At 42.6% G+C, this 21,370-nt stretch overlaps 1 protein-coding gene across 1 annotated transcript in view; it reads left to right on the forward strand.

The window, feature by feature from the left end:
- The first annotated feature begins 7,508 nt into the window (after nucleotides 1-7,508).
- SPACA1 (sperm acrosome associated 1) overlaps nucleotides 7,509-21,370 on the forward strand; it is a 60,593-nt gene continuing 46,731 nt past the window's right edge. Inside the window, exons 1-2 of the mRNA XM_060233696.1 lie at nucleotides 7,509-7,665; nucleotides 15,399-15,455. Of these exons, the coding sequence (XP_060089679.1) occupies nucleotides 7,509-7,665; nucleotides 15,399-15,455 (214 nt within the window). The remainder of the gene's footprint in view (nucleotides 7,666-15,398; nucleotides 15,456-21,370) is intronic.

The raw sequence follows: 21,370 nt of genomic DNA on the forward strand, positions 1-21,370 counted from the left end.
GACTACTAGCTGAAAGAACCTCAAAACCCACTCAGCAGGGCTGGATCGGGGGGGGGGGGCAGAGGGGGGTGCTTGCCCCGGGTGCTGATGGAGGGGGGGCACCAAATTGGGTATGGAGTCCATTGTATTCTATGGGACCATAAGACAGAATGGCCCATAAGGGAGCATTATTTTTTAATTTTGCCCCCCCCCCTCAAAAAAGCATGTAGGTCCAGTCCTGACACTCAGAGAGACAGCATTAACCAGCCTCAGTAAGGTTTCTACTGGTGAACTAAGTAGACGGTACATCAGTAAAATAGCCAGTCTCACCCCAGTACCCCGGCCCAGGCTAACTCATTCAGTTTCAGTGATCTCCAGTGCAGGGATCCTCTGAAAGGAGAAACCCCCTGGACCAGAATTGCAACCTGACCTACCTGTCCTCCTATTCAGGACTGATGAAGGACCATGTAACCTGGAGGAGTTAACTGAACGAGGGAGATCACCCCATCAGACTGTACCCAGGTTTCATTCAGGCAAGCTAGATCAAAGCCACCCTGCAGTATTACATCACAGAGGATGGCAGCCTTATTCTTAATTGATCTGGTATTGCACAGCATCAATGACAAAAAGGAGGGAACCAAAGGAACCTGTACACCATCATTCTTATATGTACGGTAGCCTGCAAAGGCTCATGTCATAATGAACCAATTAACTCCAAGATACGGCAATTTTTTTCTTTATAAAACTCTGGTTTTCTTGTTAGATGCATTTATCATCTCCCGCTAGCTATTCAAGCACCTCTTGATGAGTTTTTAAATATGCCATAATCGTTCTCTTCTTCATTTCCTGCAGGAAAAATGTGTTCAGTTTTCAGAGGTGTTTGTTTATGTCAGTGAGATGGAGCTTTGCTTGCTCTTGTGTGGGAGAAATTACTGACAGGAAATTAAGTTAAAGAAATTAGCTTTGCATTCTATAGCGAGGTCTGTGTTCCTTCCCATCTCCCACTGGAGAGAGTTGTCCTGTCTTGATCCAGCTTTCTGTCAATGTCCTGTCCTTTGTAGTTGGTGATCCCTTTCTATTGGCTGACATTTAACTGCTCCAGAGGACAATACCTGATGTGGCTATTGAAAGATATTATAGCTATCTAGTTGCAAAAGATTATCCCTTCATAGGGATTAGATTTATCAACCAAGAGACTTCAGAATAGGATTCTGAATTCAAAAGAGGAAACAGTGGCGAGAAAGGCATACAGGGGCATCATTATCCTGAACATATTACAAAATTTCTAAATTTTATGCCAATAACCCAAATTATTTCGCTCACAACAGAAGGATTGTACCAACTCCATATAGACTATTTTCCCCCTATGACTTCAACTGTACATTATTATCCTTCTGCCCCAAAGACCGCAGCATTCATTGTAATAGCAGATCTTAGAAACTTCACCGGGAGCATTCACAATGTAAGTGCATTATCAAGGTGACAGAAGAATTAGAACCAGTTTACAGGTTATTATGGCTGTCATAGGGAGATTACTTTAAACCGCATTAGGTGATAACTGTTACGATAAAGTTGCATGCACAATTGCTCTTTATACAATTGGGGCCATTTTTGCCATACAAGCAAAAGAAAAAGAATTTGTGCCAGTGTGGAGAAAACCATACCAGCTGCAAGGTAAATTAGACCACACAAAAGAATAATATAAAGAAGCCTCCCCATGGCAGATATAATAACGCTACTGTTGTAAGGAAGGGAAGTTAAGAGACTACTTGTAGAAGTAAAATGCTACATGTTTGCCACATTAATTTAATGAATACATTTAAATCCAAATTTATTAAACTCAACAGCAGTAGGAATGTGTGTATATAAATGTGTGAATGTGGGGAAGACGGCAGCTTGCTGATTTCTATGCACTTGCCTGCTGGGCAGTGGCTGTGAATGTGCACTTGCTACAAAGAACTCCTAACTCTCTGCAAACAACAGCACTGCAGAGCTATAGGAGTCTAGGAACAGGAACCTAAACTAGATATTCAGGAGCACTGTGGATAGGTCTTGCTTCCACAGTGTCCCTTCTGCTATTGAACCCAATGATTCTGTTGTATCAAAGATTTCAGGTTTTCACGGCTGGTAACATCATTAGGGTTTGTAGAATCTTTCGGGATCAAGTGCCGTGTTCTACTGGAGAAAGTTTTCCTTCCAGACGTTTCGTTCTCAGCTGCGGAGAACATCCTCAGTGGCGTTGCAGCCGGAGCAGGCGCTCAGACCTTCTTGGCTGCTGTGCTGCTGTGCTGCTGAGCGCCTGCTCCGGCTGCAACGCCACTGAGGATGTTCTCCACAGCTGAGAACGAAACGTCTGGAAGGAAAACTTTCTCCAGTAGAACACGGCACTTGATCCCGAAAGATTCTACAAACCCTAATGATTCTGTTGTAAGCTTAGAACTTTGAGTCTGTGTAAATTATTGAAATCAGGTTCCATTTTAACAGCCTGATTAACTGGAAAAAAAAACAGTACTGAAATGTCTTGAAATCTAGAGGAGATGTCTTATGAAGGCTGCAAGGATTTCCTGGCCCCTCCTTTTGAAAGAATTTCACAAGAAGTTATGAATGCATTATGAACTTTATTTATTGGAGAAAAGATTTCTGAAAATCCCTCTATTGGAAAATACTGGAACTAATTGCTGTTTGTTAATAATTTGTAAATTTTTCTGGAGGGAAGAAATTGGAAATTGATGTTGATATTTGTATACATTGGTTTAAAGTTGTATATAGGATAGATCATATATAAGGATTGTAGTATACTCATTTTTTTCAGTGGTATTCTATCTGCATTGAAGAGACTGTGGCATCTTGGATTCATATGAAAAGTGGAACAGATTTCCTTAAAAGCAAATGGCCTAAGATTTCAAGTTTTATAGTAGGGATGCCTTCCTTTCCTCTGCTCATATCTAGTACATTGGGTTGGATCTAGTAACGTGTTAACAGAAACAAAAAGTACTTGGTGCAATTCCGCTTGCACAAGGACTGTTCCACGTGCAGAAGTCTTCTGTGTGAACCAACTCAATATGTGCAATTCTGACTTTCCCATCTCAAAAAGAGTGTGGTAAAGCAGGAGAAATTAAGGAAAAGGGTGATTAAAATTCTGAGGAAATGTTGTACCTTTACTTTAGAGACTAAGTTTTTAAAAAGATAATTAAGGAAAAGCATGGTCAAGATTCATACAATTTATATGGAGGAGTGAATATGGAAATAAATCTGTCCAAAAGTACTAGAATGCAGGGTCACCCAGTGAAATAGATTGACTGTCGTTTCAGGATCAACAAAAAGAGAACTTCATAAGATGCTGTGCCAGATTAATTTATGTAATTCATTGCCACTGCATATGGTAATAGACACAACCATAGGTGGCTTTTAAAATGATTAGAAAAATTCATCACAGAAAAATTCACCATTAGCTATGACAATTAAAAAAAATGAAACCTTCATACTCAACATGCATCTGGATACCAGGGGATGGTTGTCAACATCCCACCTTGATTGTGAATCTTCCCAAGGCATTTGGGTTGGTCTTTACCTAAGGCACAGTAACTTGACCTTTCTTCAGATCCAGTAAGGCAATACTTAGGATGTTCTGATTTACAATATGCACTTTGTAAAGAGGTTCTTGCATTTTCTATTGGTCCCACTCCTAGTCTCAAAACATCCATCCCACATTCTCTTGCTATACTCCTAGGCATGACCCAATGTCAGGTTTCTGTCAACAGACCAAGAAGATCTGAATAACTCACTGTAAAGAGAGTATGGCCAGCTTGTGTGTCATTGCTATTGAAAGTGGTTCGCAGAGAAGGCTGAACTGCATCATTCTAACCAATAGCTTTGAAACTGTTGGTATGGATTTGAGCCTGAGTTTCATAAATACAACAACAACAACTTGTTGGAAGATTAGTTTCTTAGGACTCTGAAAGAACGTAGAGAATGGTGATTTTGAAGGTCTACAAGAAAAATGATAGGCATTTATTGAGAAAGACAACTGAAAGCACATATATGTCAGAGTAGGGAAGAGTTCCTTAATTAGGCTGGAGGAATCTTGCTGGATCAGAGGAATGCTGTAAATATAATTTATCTTGATTTCAGTAAGGCTTTTGATAAGGTTCCACATACTATCCCTGTTGACAAGTTGGTAAAATGTGGTTTGGATCCTGTTACTGTTAAGTTAATCTGTAACTGGCTGACAGATCACACCCAAAGAGTGCTTGTGAATGGTTCCTCATCCTCTTTGAGAGAAGTGACAAGTGGAGTGCCTCAAGAATTTGTCCTGGGGCCTCTTTTGTTCAATATAAATGATTTTGATGAAGGAATAAAGGGAACTCGGGCTTTTTTTTTTAGAAAAAGCCCAACATGAACTCATTTGGATATTAGGCCACACACCCTGACATCACCATTGTTTTGTCAGGGGCTAATTTGCATGTTAGGCCACACTTAACACCAAGCCAGCCGGAACTGTATTCCTGTGCATTCCTGCTCAAAGAAAGCCCTGGAGGGAACGCTTATTAAATTTGCAGATGATACTAAATTGTGGGTTGTAAATACAGTAGAAGACAGATAGGATAAAGGATGATCCCGATAGGCTGGAAAACTGAGCTAAAACCAATAAAATGAATTTTTACAGGGATAAATGCAAAGTTCTGCATTTAGGTAGGAAAAATCCAATGCATAATTTTTTGATGGGGGAGACTTGTCTTGGCAGTAGTATGTGCGAAGATGTATCTAGGGGTCTTAGTCAAACATGAACATGAGTTAACAGTGTGATGCAGTGGCTAAAAAGGCAAATGCAATTTTGGTCTGTATTAACAGAAGTATAGTGTCCAGATCATTTGAAGTGATGGTATCACTGAACACAATACTCCAGGTGAGGTCTTACTAGAGGTCTGGTCTAGTAAGACCTCACCTGGAGTATTGTGTTCAGTTTTGGGCACCACATTTTAAGAAGGATATAGACAAGCTGGAAAGGGTCCAGAGGAGGGTGACAAAGATAGTGAGGGGTCTGGAGACCAAGTCCTATGAGGAAAGATTGAGGGAGCTGGGTATGTTTAGCCTGCAGAGGAAGTGGCTAAGAGGTGATATGATCACTATCTTCAAATACTTGAAGGGCTGTCTTATAGACAGTAGTGCAGAACTGCTTTCTGTTGCCCCAGATGGTAAGACCAGAGCCAATGGGTTGAAGTTAAATCAGAAAAGTTCCTGGCTTAATATTAGGAAGAACTTCCTGACAGAGTGGTTCCTCAGTGGAATAGGCTTCCTCAGGAGGTGGTGGGCTCTCCTTCCTTGGAGGTTTTAAAACAGAGGCTAGATGGCCATCTGATAGCAATACTGATCCTGTGAACTCTCTGTCTGAGGCAGTGATGCTCTGTATTCTTGGAACTCTCTGTCTGAGACAGTGATGCTCTGTATTCTTGGTGCTTGGGGGGGGGGGCACAGTGGGAGGGCTTCTAGTGTCCTGGCCCCATCAGTGGACCTCCTGATTGCACTTGTTTTTTTTTGGCAACTGTGTGACACAGAGTTGGACTGGATGAGCCATTGATCCAACATGGCTTCTCTTATGTTCTTAACTAAGGGGGAAGAACTTGTGAATTTCCTGCACAGTGCAGGGAGTTGGACTAGATGACCCTGAGGGTCCCTTCCAACACTATGATTCTATGAATTCATGTGAAACAAATGGTGGTATATCTGGATAACCATATATGCATTAAGGAGTCAAGCTACACAGAAAACCATCGAGACCTTCAGGGACATTTTAGAAGTGGGATGTTTTACAGATTAATTCACAGGGGATTATCTATTTACTTTATTTATATCCTGCCTTTCTCCATAATGGGGATCATTTGCCACTGCTCACAACCATGTGAGTTATGTTAGACTGAGTGTATGTGACTGGCCTGAGGTTATCCAGCAAACTTCCATAGCAGAGTGGGAATCTGAACCTGGGTCTCCCAAATCCTAAACTGATGTTCTTAACTTAGTCTGACACTATTTTACACTGGATGGATTAAGAGACTCTTGGAAAATGAAACAAAGAGCTAATAACTTGCTTATACAGGTCCAAAGATGCTGAAAGGAAATGGAGAGCCAGTTTGGTGTACTGGTTAAGTGTGTGGACTCTTATCTGGGAGAACTGGGTTTGATTCCCCACTCCTCCACTTGCAGCTGCTGGAATGGCCTTGGGTCAGCCATAGCTCTGGCAGAGGTTGTCCTTGAAAGGGCAGCTGCTGTGAGAGCCCTCTCAGCCCCACCCACCTCACAGGGTGTCTGTTGTGGGGGAGGGAGATGAAGGAGATTGTGAGCCGCTCTTAGACTCTGTGGAAGGTGGAATATAAATCCAATGTCTTCTTTTTCTTCTTCTCTAAAGATAGGGTTGCCTGCTCTGGAATGGGAAATACCTGGGGATCTGGAGGATGGAGCCTAGGGAAGGAAGGGTTTGGCTAGGGGAAAGACATCAGAAGCACATAATGCCACAGAGTTCCCTTTCCAAAGCAGCCATTTTCTCCAGGGGAACAGATCTTGGTCATCTGGAGAGTATAACAGCAGGAGATATCCTGGTACACTTGGAGGTTGGCAACCCTTTCTAAAGAGCCCGTATAGAAGAAAGAGGAAAGACATTTTAAGAAAAATGAATGGATTCTTACAGGGGGCAGTGGGATGATTACAAAATGTTTTCCTAGAGAAGATTTTTTTTTGGGGGGGGGGGGGGGTTAATTCAGATTTTTTCCCCTGTCAAGTTACAGATGATTTATGAAGGCCTGATAGGGTTTTCAAGGCAAGAGACATTCAGAAGTGGTTTGCTATTGCCTCACTCTGCATCACAACCTTCCTACAAGGTCTCCCATCCTCTGCCTCTGCTTATTTTCCAAGATTTTACCAGATCAGGCTAGCCAGGGCAATCCAGGTCAGATACACCCAGAGCAAACAAAACTAAACCAAAAGAAGAATCATCTTATTGCACTTTGAAGGCTAATACAATTGTACCATAAGCTCCCAAGGACTCGAACCGATGTATTTAGATTGAATTCTCTGTCAGCAAGAGTTTTATCCGTAGAAGAAAGGAAAACATTATGAATAATAGCTTAGCTTGTAAAAATTTCTATGTAAAAGTCAAACATATATCGATTAGCATAGTGACCATTTTAACAACTCATTTAACCATTTAACAGCAAATTTAACACCTAAAACGAGAAGGAATAACTTGGGGGCGTTACGCAGAAGGCATGGTTGAGGGGGCCGTCTGGGAAACGGATCGTGGTGGTAACTGAAAGAGACTTTCTGGGCCCTACTGTTGTCCCCGGCGCCGGTCTTCCGAGCAAGGGGCGCGGGAGATGCTGGGCGGAGGAAGGCCCCAAGAAAGCGCTGGCCGCCCTTCCTCGAATGCTGAGCGGTCTTCATTGTGACGCCTCAATGGTTGCTGCGGGTTCCACTCGGCGGCCTCCACGCAGGCTTGTCTTCGGAAAGGGCCGCAGCAGGCTCGGGGCGCGGCAGAAATGCGGCTCCGAAGGGCCGGGGCTGTAGGGGAGCTCCAGCTCTTCGTGGGGCTGCTCCTCGCCCTGCTGGCCAAGAAACCTGCCAGCTCCTTAAACGCCAGCGCCTCTGCTGAGGACGTTCCGGTGAATGAGCCGGCGGTAGAGCTCGTGGATTCGGGTGAGGGAGCAGAAAGGGGCCGCGGTGCACGGGCGAAGGGGGGGGGGCGGCTCGTAAAGGTCAAACTTGGGGCGGGTGAAGCCCCACTCCAAAGGTCCGCGAAACTCATTGAGGTTCCGGTTCTAAACGCGGAGAAACAGGCTTCACTGAACTCACTGAGATACTTCGGAAAATCTTGTTTAGGATTGCACTTCCGTCTTCATCTCCAGCTGCGACAGCACCACAGAAGCAACCCCCCCCCCAAAAAAATGTTATAGGGCGTGTAACTTCTCGTTTATTTTGCAAACCGACGGGTTTGAAATTTGCAGGCTCCTTTGCAGAACATGGGACTAACATCCCCCAAAGTAAACAGCCTGGCAGAGATGAGATTTCTGAGAGCTCACCCCACTCGCATTCTTCATACAGATTCTAATGAACGCTCAGCGTCTCTTGTTGTGCCCAGCTGTTTCTTGCATGTTATGGTAATCCTCACTCACAGTCCTTCCCTAATATTTCACTTGGAAGCTATGCTTGTTTGGTCAGTGCAGTCATATATAGGCTAAGGAAGCTCCGTGTGTTAGACCAGATATTTACAAGACTGAATAAGAGTCCTGACTGTCGAGCAAGAGCTAATCATCGTCAGGATGTAATGAATGTCGTTTTCTTTTCTTTTGTTTTTTAACCTACCCTCCTAAATTTGATTTGCTGCCGCTGGGAAGGAAGCCAACTTAGATATCTTGAAGACATGGAAGTGTTGAAAGGCATCGTGTTTGCTAATGGTCACCGCAAGCTGGTAGATGTGGATAAAGGAAATCTACTGAATGCCTTTTAATTCTGTTTGTTACTTTGAGAGCCATGCTTCAAATGCTCTGTTGCTGTGCATCTGAACAAATAGGGGATTGGGCAGGGGTTTCCACGCATCTAATAGATGAGGCACATTCCTCTCCTAATCAGAATTAGAACTGAGCTTCATCTTTGTAAGGGTTTATTTTTAAAGTGCTGGGTTACTGGTCCTCTAGACTAGAGTTTGCCTCTATGTTTCTACAAAAATGGTGACTGGTGTACAGGGCCAAACTGAATGTGGCAGTAGATGATGTATGAGCAGGTCTCCTATGACTTTTTATAGAATGTAAATAGAAGCTGTGGGGGCAATATGTGGTGGAGATGTAGTGCAGAAGGAGGAGAGCTTAACCTTTTTCTTGTATCAGTCATAAACACACAGTTAGTGTTCACTGCACAAGGGAACAGCATACAAGTGCTCATGTAGTATGTGTACATTTTGCCTCATAGAACAAATAGTTGTTCATAGAGGATATGTCTGTTGGTGCTGCAAGCCATGGTGAAGAAAAGGAGTCTTCTATGTTCATAGATAGTAAGCCTCTGAAAGCCAGAGCCAAGAGGCAAAATCAGGGGAAGACCTTCAGGCTTATGGCCACAGTGGTGCAAAAGGGGCCTGGCCCAGTCACTCAGTTGTCATGCCCCTCCAGTCAGCACCAGGGGCTTGTGTAATCTCATAAATCTTTCAAGTGTCAATTCACTATATATAAAGAAGGAAGGAGCTTAGGTTTAAAAAGTGCGAATCCTGTCATAATCAAGAGATTATGTAAGAGAAAGCAATTAAGGAACAAAGGGGTAAAATGGTGTTGTGGCAAGCTCAGAACTGCTTTACAACATTGTTTTAATTTTTTTGTAATTCCATTTATGCATTGCTTGACATAGCATGTTTGACACTTTTTTGCAGTTTTCTAATTTTTGTAATCCTTGTCCTATTGTATTGCTTATTAGGTCTCTCATGCTATTGAGTTACATTGTTTATGCCATGCAATCCACCTTGAGTCTCAAGTAGAAAATTGCGAAATAAATAATAAAGTAAAAGAATAGTGATGGGCTGCCCACCACTGTAATCATTTCTCACTCCCCCCCAATAAACTTTTTCTGGCTATGGGCTTGAAGACCTCACCCTCTATACCAGGGGTGTCAAACTCATTTGTTATGAGGGCCGAATATTGTTGGCCCAAGCCATATGTGTACCTATTTATGATTAGGTAGCAGAAATATAAACTTTATAAAGGACACAAAGACAAAGATTTTATAAAAACCTTAAAACATCCTTAAAATATTAGCACTTGATCTTAAAGGTGCTTTATATTTTTCCCATGGGCCCAGGGAACTGGACAAAGTAAGTTCTGGCAATTTCCTTTCTTCCCTAGGGAACTAGGAGGGGGACGAGCCTCAGCGAATAGAAGGAGGAGAGGCTTGGCTCAGTAGCTCTGCTGTGCCTGGCAAAGCAAGCTCTTACCCCCCTTAATCCCCAAGGGAGGAGCCTCAGCCAATGGAGAAAATACAGGTTTTGCTCTGTAGCCCCTGTGCGATTGAGCAAGCCTGGCAAAGAAAGCTGTTATGCAGAAGGAAGAAAGAGAGAGGGAGAAGGAAGCCGATGGCAGCCAGCTGCTCGGGGGCCTGATTCGGCCCCTGGGCCACATGTTTGACACCCCTGATCTATGCCCTGTTGTTGGCCCTCTCAAGGGACTGGTTGCCTACTGTGTACAGGATGCTGAGCTAGATGAACCACTGGTACAATCCAGTGTGTTGTCATTACAAGTGCAGTACATAAGAACATAAGAGAAGCCATGTTAGGTCAGGCCAACGGCCCATCCGGTCCAACACTCTGTATCACACAGTGGCAATTATATATATATATATATATATATATATATATATATATATATATATATATATATATATATATATATATATATATATATATATATATATATATAAACACACACACACACACTGTGGCTAATAGCCACTGATGGACCTCTGCTCCATATTTTTATCTAAACCCCTCTTGAAGGTGGCTATGCTTGTGGCCACCACCACCTCCTGTGACAGTGAATTCCACATGTTAATCACCCTTTGGGTGAAGAAGTACTTCCTTTTATCCGTTTTAACCTGTCTGCTCAGCAATTTCATCAAATGCCCACGAGTTCTTGTATTGTGAGAAAGGGAGAAAAGTACCTCTTTCTCTACTTTCTCCATCCCAAGCATTATCTTGTAAACCTCTATCATGTCACCCCGCAGTCGACGTTTCTCCAAGCTAAAGAGCCCCAAGTGTTCCAACCCTTTAATCATTCTAGTTGCCCTTTTCTGGACTTTTCCCAATGCTATAATATTTTTTTTGAGATGTGGTGACCAGAATTGCACACAGTATTCCAAATGAGACCACACCATCGATTTATACAGGGGCATTATGATACTGGCTGATTTGTTTTCAATTCCCTTCCTAATAATTCCCAGCATGGCGTTGGCCTTTTTTATTGCAAATGCACACTGCCTTGACATTTTCAGTGAGTTATCTACCACGACCCCAAGATCTCTCTCTTGGTCAGTCTCTGTCAGTTCACACCCCATCAACTTGTATTTGTAGCTGGGATTCTTGGCCCCAATGTGCATTACTTTGCACTTGGCCACATTGAACCGCATCTGCCACGTTGATGCCCATTCACCCAGCCTCAACAGATCCCTTTGGAGTTCCTCACAATCCTCTCTGGTTCTCACCACCCTGAACAATTTAGTGTCATCCGCAAACTTGGCCACTTCACTGCTCACTCCCAACTCCAAATCATTTATGAACAAGTTAAAGAGCATGGGACCCAGTACCGAGTCCTGCGGCACCCCACTGCTTACCGTCCTCCACTGCAAAGACTGCCCATTTATACTAACTCTCTGCTTCCTATTACTCAGCCAGTTTTTGATCCACAAGAGGACTTGTCCTTCTACTCCATGACTCTCAAGCTTTCTAAGGAGCTTTTGATGAGGAACTTTATCAAAAGCTTTCTGGAAGTCAAGGTAAACAACATCTATCGGGTCTCTTTGTCCACATGTTTGTTCACCCCCTCAAAGAAATGTAACAGGTTAGTGAGGCAAGATCTTCCCTTACAGAACCCATGCTGAGTCTTCCTCAATAACCCGTGTTCATCCATGTGCCTACTCATTCTGTCCTTGATAATGCTTTCTACCAACTTTCCCGGTATTGAAGTCAGACTGACTGGCCTGTAATTTCCCGGATCTCCTCTGGAACCCTTTTTAAAGATGGGGGTGACATTTGCTACCTTCCAGTCCTCAGGAACGGAGGCAGATTTCAATGAAAGATTGCAGATTTTTGTTAGAAGATCCACAAGTTCAACTTTGAGTTCTTTCAGAAGTCTCGGATGTATGCCATCCGGACCCGGTGACTTATTAGTTCTTAATTTGTCTATCAGTTGTAGGACCGCCTCTTTTGTCACCTCAATCTGACTCAGGTCTTTCAACACCCCTTCCAAAATTAGTGGTTCTGGGGTGGGCAAAAAGTTCTCTTCTTCCACAGTGAAGACGGAGGCAAAAAATTCATTCAGCTTCTCAGCCATTTCCTTATCCTCCTTCAGTAATCCTTTTACCCCCATGGTCATCCAAGGGCCCCACTGCCTCCCTGGCTGGTTTCCTACTTCTAATATATTTGAAGAAATTTTTATTGTTGGTCTTTATGTTTTTTTGCAATATGCTCCTCATAGTCCCTTTTTGCCTGCCTGATCACAGTCTTGCATTTGATTTGCCACAGCCTGTGTTCCCTTTTACTAATCTCACTTGGACTGGTTTTCCACCAATTAAAGGAGTCCTTCTTACCTTTTACAGCTTCCATTAATTTGTTTGTTAACCATGCAGGCCTTTTCTTATGCCTGTTTGTGCCTTTCCTAACTTGTGGTATGTATTTTATCTGAGCTTCTAGGATTATAGTTTTAAATAGTCTCCAAGCTTCCCCAAGGGTTTTGACCGTATTTACCTTTCCTTTCAGTTTCCTCCTCACATGCCTCCTCATCTCTGTGAATTTACGCCTTTTAAAGTTAAACGTGGTTGTGGCGGTCTTTTTGGGCAACTTCCTATTTATACAAACGGTGAAATCAATAACATTATGGTCACTGCTCCCAAGCGGTGCAATCACTTTTACATCTCTCACCAAGTCTTGGGCATTACTTAGGACCAAATCCAGGATCGCCCCACCCCTGGTAGGTTCTGAGACCATCTGTTCCATAGCACAGTCATTGAGAGCATCAAGAAACTCAATCTCTTTCTCTCGACCAGAACACATATTGACCCAATCAATCTGCGGGTAGTTAAAATCACCTGTTACAACACAGTTTTTACGTTTAGCCGCTATCTTTAATCCTTCCATCATATTATAATCGTCCTCTCTGTTTTGATTTGGTGGGCGATAACAAACTCCCATAGTTAAATTTCCTTTTGGGCCCTCTATTTCAACCCAAAGCATTTCTAAAAGGGAATCTAATTCTCTGACCTCAGTCTTACTGGACCGTATATCCTCTCTGACATACAGAGCCACCCCACCTCCAACCCTTCCCTCCCTATCCTTCCGATATAACTTATATCCAGGAATCACCGTGTCCCACTGATTCTCCTCATTCCACCAAGGAGTGTTCTTTTCCATTTGCTCTTATGATGTAAACAATACATATGCTTCTACTCCTTGTTTTCATTGTCATATTACACTGAGGTAGGTACCTAATGTAGGTGTATGTGCTTTAAAGTAATTCCTCTGTGCTCCATGCACTTGTATTTGGTGTATGCACATCATAGTCCTAAACAGAGTCATACACTTCTAAGTCCACTGATGTCAAGGTTTTGGGGAGGTGTAACTCTGCTTGTTACATGAATTAGGTTTACATTAAAAAGTGTCACAGTGTAAGGATTTCTCAGCTTGAAAAAATGAGCCCCTACTAGTTCATAGCCATGTTGTTTTAGCTCTGTTGCCTCTGAAATGAAATGAAACCCATATGGTAGCTCTGTCACTCCTAACCACAATTAAGGAAAGGTAAAGTTCTTCTGGACTCCCCCCTCCCCACTTCTTAATTCAAGAAACCTGTGGTACAATTTGGATTCTGATTTGCACCCACTACCACATAATCCAGTAAAATCTGTGACACCTTCTGGTCTTTATTTTAAATAAACTAAAAGCTGCAGACAGACTTTGGACTCATCCATCATGTCCAAACATGTTTTTGTCTCCCTCTCCTATTAAACCCCCCCACTAAGCATCCATCCTGGAGAACCTGAAAGGTTGTTTAATTATTCTATGATGTTTTGGTTGACCTTAATAGAAAAGTGTTGCACTACAGCTGGTTTTGCTTCCCCACTCCCCAACAGATCAATACAGCTGTGTACAATTTGGATACTAATAGTCACTGTTCTTCATTTTGAATTAACAGTAATCATTGTTAATGATCAAAACTTCCAACTTGGGGCTCTCTGAAAATGCACATGAGGACAAATTCCCCTTGCCAAATTAGTTGGATGGGAGTGGGATCCATTAAAAGTCTAAAACATGGCTATGGACCAGTTGTACAGTTAGCTTGCAGTTCAGTTCATGCAGGGCTTTTTTGGTAGAAAAAGCCGAGCAGGAACTAGTTTGCATATCAGGCCACACCTCCTGGCATCACCATTGTTTTGCATAGAGCTTTTTGGGTAGAAAAAGCCCAGCAGGAATTTATTTGCATATTAGACAACACCCCCTGACACCAAGCCAGCCGGAACTCCATTTCTGTGAGTTCTTGCTCAAAAAAATCCCTGAGTTCATGTATATCACATGCACAATATTATTTGCCTGTTGTGCCATTTGCAAAGATTGTGCAATAAGTTAAAAGCTGGAACACATGTTGAAATTGTTGTATCAACTCTTCTTCCACACATATCATGAAGCACCCCAGCTCACTTCATACAATCAGCTCAGTAGTTCAGTGATTTGAGCCTGAGCCTTAGCTTCTGTGACATACTAGTGTGCTTTCTGCTAAGTCATAGTTCTTACCAAAGAGAAAATATTTAAAACTAGACAAAATAGAATTATAGAGATGCAGGGAGCCATTTGTTAGTGGAAAATATGTCCCCTCTCCAAAAATATGCTCTCATGAAATAAGTATATCCCCCCCCCCCCCTTCCTGGATCTTCATTTGTTTTGTGCTAACTCAGAACAATTTGGAAGTAGCATATGAAAGGATGGGAGTCTTGGAAAATTCTTATTTTAACATGATGGGAGTTGTAAAATCATGTATTGTGGAGAAAGCATATGAAAATAGCTGAACTTTGAAAGATCTGTATTTTGAGCTGTCTTTGATATATGGTTAGAGTCACTTTCATATTCAGCTTATTTTTATCTTATTTTTATCTGGGCTATCTTAGAATACAACCTTGGTTTAGAGATCAGAAAAGGGTAAACATAAAAGTAGAGACATAATCTTACATTATAGCAGTGATCACATATTTGATAACATGCTTCTAAAAAACAGCTTTGCCCTGCTAAACAGAATCTTAAAATGTGGTTGTGTGAAAAATGCCACTGGACAGAATGGGAAGGAAATGAACCGTATTACACGTTCATTTTCATAATATGCTTTATTATTTAACATAGCAACTGTTATAATAAAGATAATTATGTTTTTTTTAATTATCTATTGGACTATATAAAATAATAAGTTATTGTGCAGGCTGGAATGTTAATTGATTTTTAAAATCAGCTTAATATAAAAACTATTATGTTCATCATACTGGATAAATTTTAATATATGTTACTCTAGAAAGTGTCAGTTTTGTTCTCATTGTCCTGTTGAGTACAGTGTTACACATTTTATGTTTCAAGTGAAGGCTTTAATTATGTCATAACTGACTTTATATTTTATGATCGATTTTGGCAACTCTTTTTTCAGATGCAAATGTGACAGAACCCAAGGAGGTAGAATTTGGACCATGTACAGTTACATGTGGTAAGAAGAAAAGCAGATAAATAAAACATAATTTTGTGGGTTAAAAAAAACTGCTTAGGAACAATATACTAACATTAGCTGTTCAGCTATTGAAATTTTTAAGTCCTGAGTTCAACTCTCATTGATTTCAGTTGGAAAAGGTAATTAAAAATAATCTCCTTGATTATCATTAGAAATTTAGCTGATCTGTCATTTTATTAATTTAACAGCCTCTCAGCTCCTTTTTAAAAAACTAACTCCTCATGTTTTCCAAATTATCTCCAAAGTATCCATTTATTTCTATCTATGAGCATCTGTGAAACTTCCAGAAGCTAAAAAACCTTCAAAGGTATTTCACAGGTGTCTTCTCACATACAGTATTGCTGGTTATGTTAAACTGCTTTTCTGCAATAGTCTGTTTTGTATTTAAATCTTCATACAATTTACTAATTATAACTAAGAGTAGATCTCACTGAAACGGAAAAGACTGCATTGTTTAGCAGCAAATGCATATACTAATGGATACCAAACACAAATTAGAGAGTAATTGCTCCGTTACTCACAATGGTTCAATTTCCCATGTATTTTACAAATAAGTGTGTGTATGTTGGGGGGGGGGGGTTCTGAACAAGACTTTTTTAAAGTTAGTAGTGTCAGACTCCTGCTGTAAGAAAGAGAAAATATTTAGATCAGTTATCCTTAGCTCTCTGCCAAGGCAGCATTTTTTTCCATTAGTAATTTTTTAAAATAGTGAATTGTATTTTCTTTCTCCTTATTCACCTTGAGAGCCAGGATGGTGTAGTGGTGAAGAGTGGTAGACTGTAATCTGGAGAATTGGGTTTGATTCTCCACTCCACTTTCCCGGTCCGAAACTCTAGCCAGCAGGGGTTGGGAGGGAGCTTTTTGGGAGTGAGCGGGGCAGTGTTTCTGTGCACATTGTCTCTGACATGGTGATATCAAGCAAAGGTGGTTGCATAATGACTAGGCATGGTCAGCATAATGATTAGGTTTACCATAGAGTTTTGCTCAAAATGCCAAAGTGCCACCACGTCATGTCCCCAGTGTGATGACATAACTTCAGTGTGATGTCATTGCATTGAGGATGTTGCACTGGGTCATGGCTGTTGGGGCAGGGCTTCCCCCTCCAGCCAGCAGGCTGGCATCTGGCAGGAGTACACAAAATCAGGTGATCCCCACTCCCACCTGGGGGCTGGCAACCCTACCTCCACATGAAGCCTGCTGGGTGACCTTGTACCAGTCAGAAATCTCTCAGAACCCTCACCTCACAAGATGCTTGTTGTGGAGAGAGGAAGGGAAGGAAATTGTAAGCCACTTGGAGACTTCTCAGAGAAAAGTGGGGTATAAAAACCAACTCGTCTTTTTACCATGGTTTTAATCCCTTCTTTTGTAATTCATTTATTCTGTAAAATTGCCTTCATTCCATATTTTAGCACCCCCAATGAACACTTTTTGTCACTTTTTTGACAATTTAAATTCAGTATTTTGGAAATTATGAATAGCTAGTGCTATAATGAAAATTTACTTACTTGCAATAAGGGTATCAGTAACCTCATCCCCATTCATTTAGCATTGATTTATTTTTTTGTACTGCAAATCTGACCTCATACCTGTTTGAACCACAGAGTGCCCCAGTCCCAAACCTGCATATTTCTTCTAAAAATGTATCAAAACCTCTGCTCATTTTTGTATTTTATTATTTACCTCTCTGTGACTTCTGGTGATGGAGAAAATTCTCTGTTCCCCAGGCTGTTGTCTTACAATTACTAATTATAAAATAATTTTTTTAAAAAATATTTCCCTCAAAACAGCCTGTTATTCACATTTTTACTAATCTAGCACTAAGGGTAAGAAACAGTAATTTGCAAAGCAACAGGGCTAAACTGGATGGGAATTCATGATTTCTGGTCAAATCCAGTATGGACCATAGTGGATCATTCATTTTTTAACCAATACATAATATTTCAAACTGCTGTCTAAACTCAGCATAATGGCCGGGCTTTTTTCATCATCATTATTTACAAAATTCTTTCTCATTGATTTATATCTTGGACTGCTTACTATAGCTGTAAATTATGTTTAAATTAACTTCTGTAAAACCAAAGTCTAGTGATACCTTATTCCAGCATGAGCTTTTATGAGTAAGAGCTCAATAGATGCTATGAAGAAGAAATGAAGTTTCTGTGTTTTTATAAGGAAAATAACAGAAGAGGGGGGAGGGAAAGGATAGAGCTGGGAGCAGAGAGAAATTTTCATCTGTAATTGTCTGTGTAAGGGACCTCATATATTAACTTCTGCCAGTCTTTTTTTCCTTTACTTGTACCAATTTCTTGTTAACTCAAATTTAATATATTATATTAATTGAATTAATGTCATTGTTCATCCATTCCCTCTGTATAATTGATAAAATTGTCAGCTTACTGGCCTAGTCTTAATTATCCATATATCCCATTAAGGTAAAATCTTTCTCATTCAACATTGCTAATTGATATTTGACTGTCATTTCAAATGGCATTGTCTATCTCTGAGCCAATTTGAATTTCTCAAGAAAAGTTTCTTTGATGAATGCGATGCTGTAAAAAACTAACTGTGCAGTTCTGAGAGCTGCTGAAGTGCAGGCATCTGGCCCCTGGCACAACAGCATCACCACTGGTGTGTTCCCTGAAAGGAAACCACAGAGGCCAGAGATCAGTCCAATGCTCTGAGAGTTAGGCTTCAGGGGCTGCAAGCGTGCAATCTAGCCATTGTACCCACAAGACATCAAGGGGCATAATGTCAGCATGGCTGTTATGAACAGGTGGGAACCAAACAGCCACAAGGCAGCAGACTTGGGGCACTGTCCCTGGAGACACATGAGCGGAGGGCCTGCACAGCTGGGCCATACCTACAGCACACATCCTTAAAGAGAAAGGCCCCTGCCACACACAACAGAAGCAACAGCACAAAGAACAAAGGGAAGGAGGCCCCACCACCCTGTGCACTGAGAGCAGTGCCAAGCAGGTCCATTCAGAACGAAGTGCTATGTGAAGCAACGGGGTGACCCCCCAAGAAGGTGGCATGGGGAGACCAAAAGGAATATGGGAATCACTCATGGGTGCCCAGCAGTCATTATTGGGGAAGCCTCCCATTGTGACAGCCATAATGTTGAGACTGTGAAGGCTGACCGTTCCTTGGTGCAGTAATGTAACCCAGCTTTACCTGGGTTTGGTCTCAGCAACTCCCTGAGTAACAAATACACACTTTACCCCCAGCAAGCTGGGTACTCATTTTACTGACTTCAGAAGAATGGAAGGCTGAGTCAACCTTGAGCTGGTTACCTGAATCTAGCTTCTGTCAGGATCAAACTCGAGTCGTGAGCAGAGCTTGGACTGCAGTACTGCAGCTTAACAGTCTGCGCCATGGGGCTCTAAGTAACACACACCATAAAGCAAGAGACTTTATTGAAGAAAATCAAAAGGTATTAAATACAAAATATAGTACAGTGGCAGTGTAAATGCACAAATGAACAACAAAATTGACTAGCTGTTTTATTTACTTGGGTCTTAACATGGTGTAGTTGGTTCTTAAAGCATAGCATTCCAGGGCATAATACAAATATCTTCTTGGCAGCAAGGAGGAGTAGGAAGGAAAAGGTAAAGGGGTAAGGATTCTTTTTTCTAACGGTATTTATAGAAAAACGTTGGCCATAACCTCCTGACCTCCTCAACCAATCACCAGGCAGTATCTATGGAACCTTCCAGGGTGAGAGTGAGTTCTCCCTCTCATACTAGATTCACAGTTGAACTGTGTGAGCTAATTAATAGACCTTAGTACATTACCTTGAAGAGTAACCAAAAGTCTGGAGGGAGGTGGCACACCTGCAGAAAATCAGAGAATAGTGGAACTAGCGGAAAATTCCTTTAAGATGGCTTCTCTCTTGACAGGCTGGCCCCCAGGTGTGGCACAGGTAACCCTCTCTGCTGCTGCCAGTGGAGTCAGAGGGGATCTGCAGCAGCTGCCATAAGGCCTCAGATTGCCATCAACAGGTCCTTAAGCCACTCCTTGATGCATGCCTGCTGGCTGGCCATGACCCAAGCAACACCTACCTCTAAGTTTCCAGTAGCCACCCCTTGAGCCTCCTTGAGGCCCTGCAAGCACTGCTGACCCTGGGCCACAGGATCCTTCCATTCACTCCAGGTCTCAGAGCTGCTCCCTCTTGATTGCTACATGCAGGTCAGTGACTCCAAATCCCCAGCTGCTATACCTCCTCAACAATTATTCACCCTGGGAAGTTGGTAATGCCCAAGGTCTAGAGGACAACTGAGCTGGCCTTCATGGCCCTTTGTGAAGGAGTGAAGGCATAAAGATGATGCATGTCTCCAGTGCATAAGGTCAATGTGAACAAGCCTGGGGGCAACAGTGAGCACCACCGTAGTCAGTGGGGCCTCCCATACCATGCCCTGGGCAACAGCTGTGTCCAATGCCAATCTCACCTCCATCCTTATCTGCCCCATCAGTGACCTCCATCTAGTTTTGGATTTCTGCTGTGTTGTGGGGCAGTAGGGAAACAGCCTGCTGAAGTCCCAAAGGAGGTTTCAGCCAAGGAGCTTGATGGGACCACAGTGGCACCAATGTTCTTGGCTCCAGGCAGACCATCCACCACAACTCACTTATAGGGCTGCCATAGGCCTTGATGGCATGCATATGCCTGCAAACAAGCCCTCAGGAGTCATTTCAAAAGAACATCTCCGTCTGGGCAGTGTAGCCCAGGGCAGAGACCTGCTCTGCTATCCTGCACAAGAAGGGGAATGGTAGCAGAGCTGCTCCTGGAGGTGGTGAGTGACACCAGGCAATACAGCAGTACCTCCTTTGTCTCAGTCCAGTTGGGCTGCCTGTGGACATCCCTGTTGGTGGGTCCCAGAACAGCCAAGGGTGAGGCCAGACACTGGGATTTTGAAAGCATTCTTGCCCCCTACTGCCCACAGGATGAACATGGAGCAACAGCAGTGAGTCTGTTCATGATCCCCCATGAACAACAATAGATAGGAACAGGTTTGCATGGGGCACTGACTGTGGAACTTGGGGTCCAGGGAAGCCCTCCAATGAAAACTATCACTCTAACCAGCTTCCCTCCCCTCCCCTCCAGTTATCAGAAACCTCACACCTAGATGGTGGCCTTTCCTTCTGCCATCCCCACCAGGGATTCAGCTGATCTGTCTACTGCCCACAATGTATATGTGGGTGGTACAACAAGAGGCATCATGCCAGGTGCTGCCAAGAGTCCTTCAGCACCCTGCAGCTCCTTGATGGCAGTTGCCTGGAATGATGTGCCTGTACAGATCAGCTTTCCAAGCCTACTGCACAGACAGGACGCATCCCATCCATGCCAGATTCACCATGTTCACAGGCTTCCCAAACATCATGGCAGCTGTGAGTGTACTCAGAGCACGCTCATCTCCCCGTGAGAGGAGTGGCAGATTTACCGTAGCCAACACCACTTCTACAGCCTGACCATGCAGGCCAGCTATAACCACCAGGGTGCCTTCACAGCCCCAGCTAGGCCTACTGTTGTATCCACACAGTCATAGAGTGGGCATTCAGCCAGAGGAAGATGTACTTCTGTTGCCTGCACCGCACTGGGGGCTGCAGGGTCACGCAGCCTGTGATTGTCTCCAAGCTCTTTGCCATATATTGCATATTTTAGACCAACACAACCACTTTTAACTTTAAAAGGGGTAAATTCTCTGAGATGAGGAGGCATGTGAAGAGGAAACTGAAAGGAAAGGTAAATAGGGTCAAAACCCTTGGGGAAGTTTGGAGGCTATTTAAATCTTCAATCCTAGAAGCTCAGATAAAATATGTACCCAAGTCAGGAAAGGCAAACAGGTATTTTAAAAAGCCTGCATGGTTAACAAACAAAGTAATGGAAGCTGTAAAAG

Source organism: Heteronotia binoei, chromosome 1, assembly GCF_032191835.1.
Source record: "Heteronotia binoei isolate CCM8104 ecotype False Entrance Well chromosome 1, APGP_CSIRO_Hbin_v1, whole genome shotgun sequence".
Classification (NCBI taxonomy): Eukaryota; Metazoa; Chordata; class Lepidosauria; order Squamata; family Gekkonidae; genus Heteronotia; species Heteronotia binoei.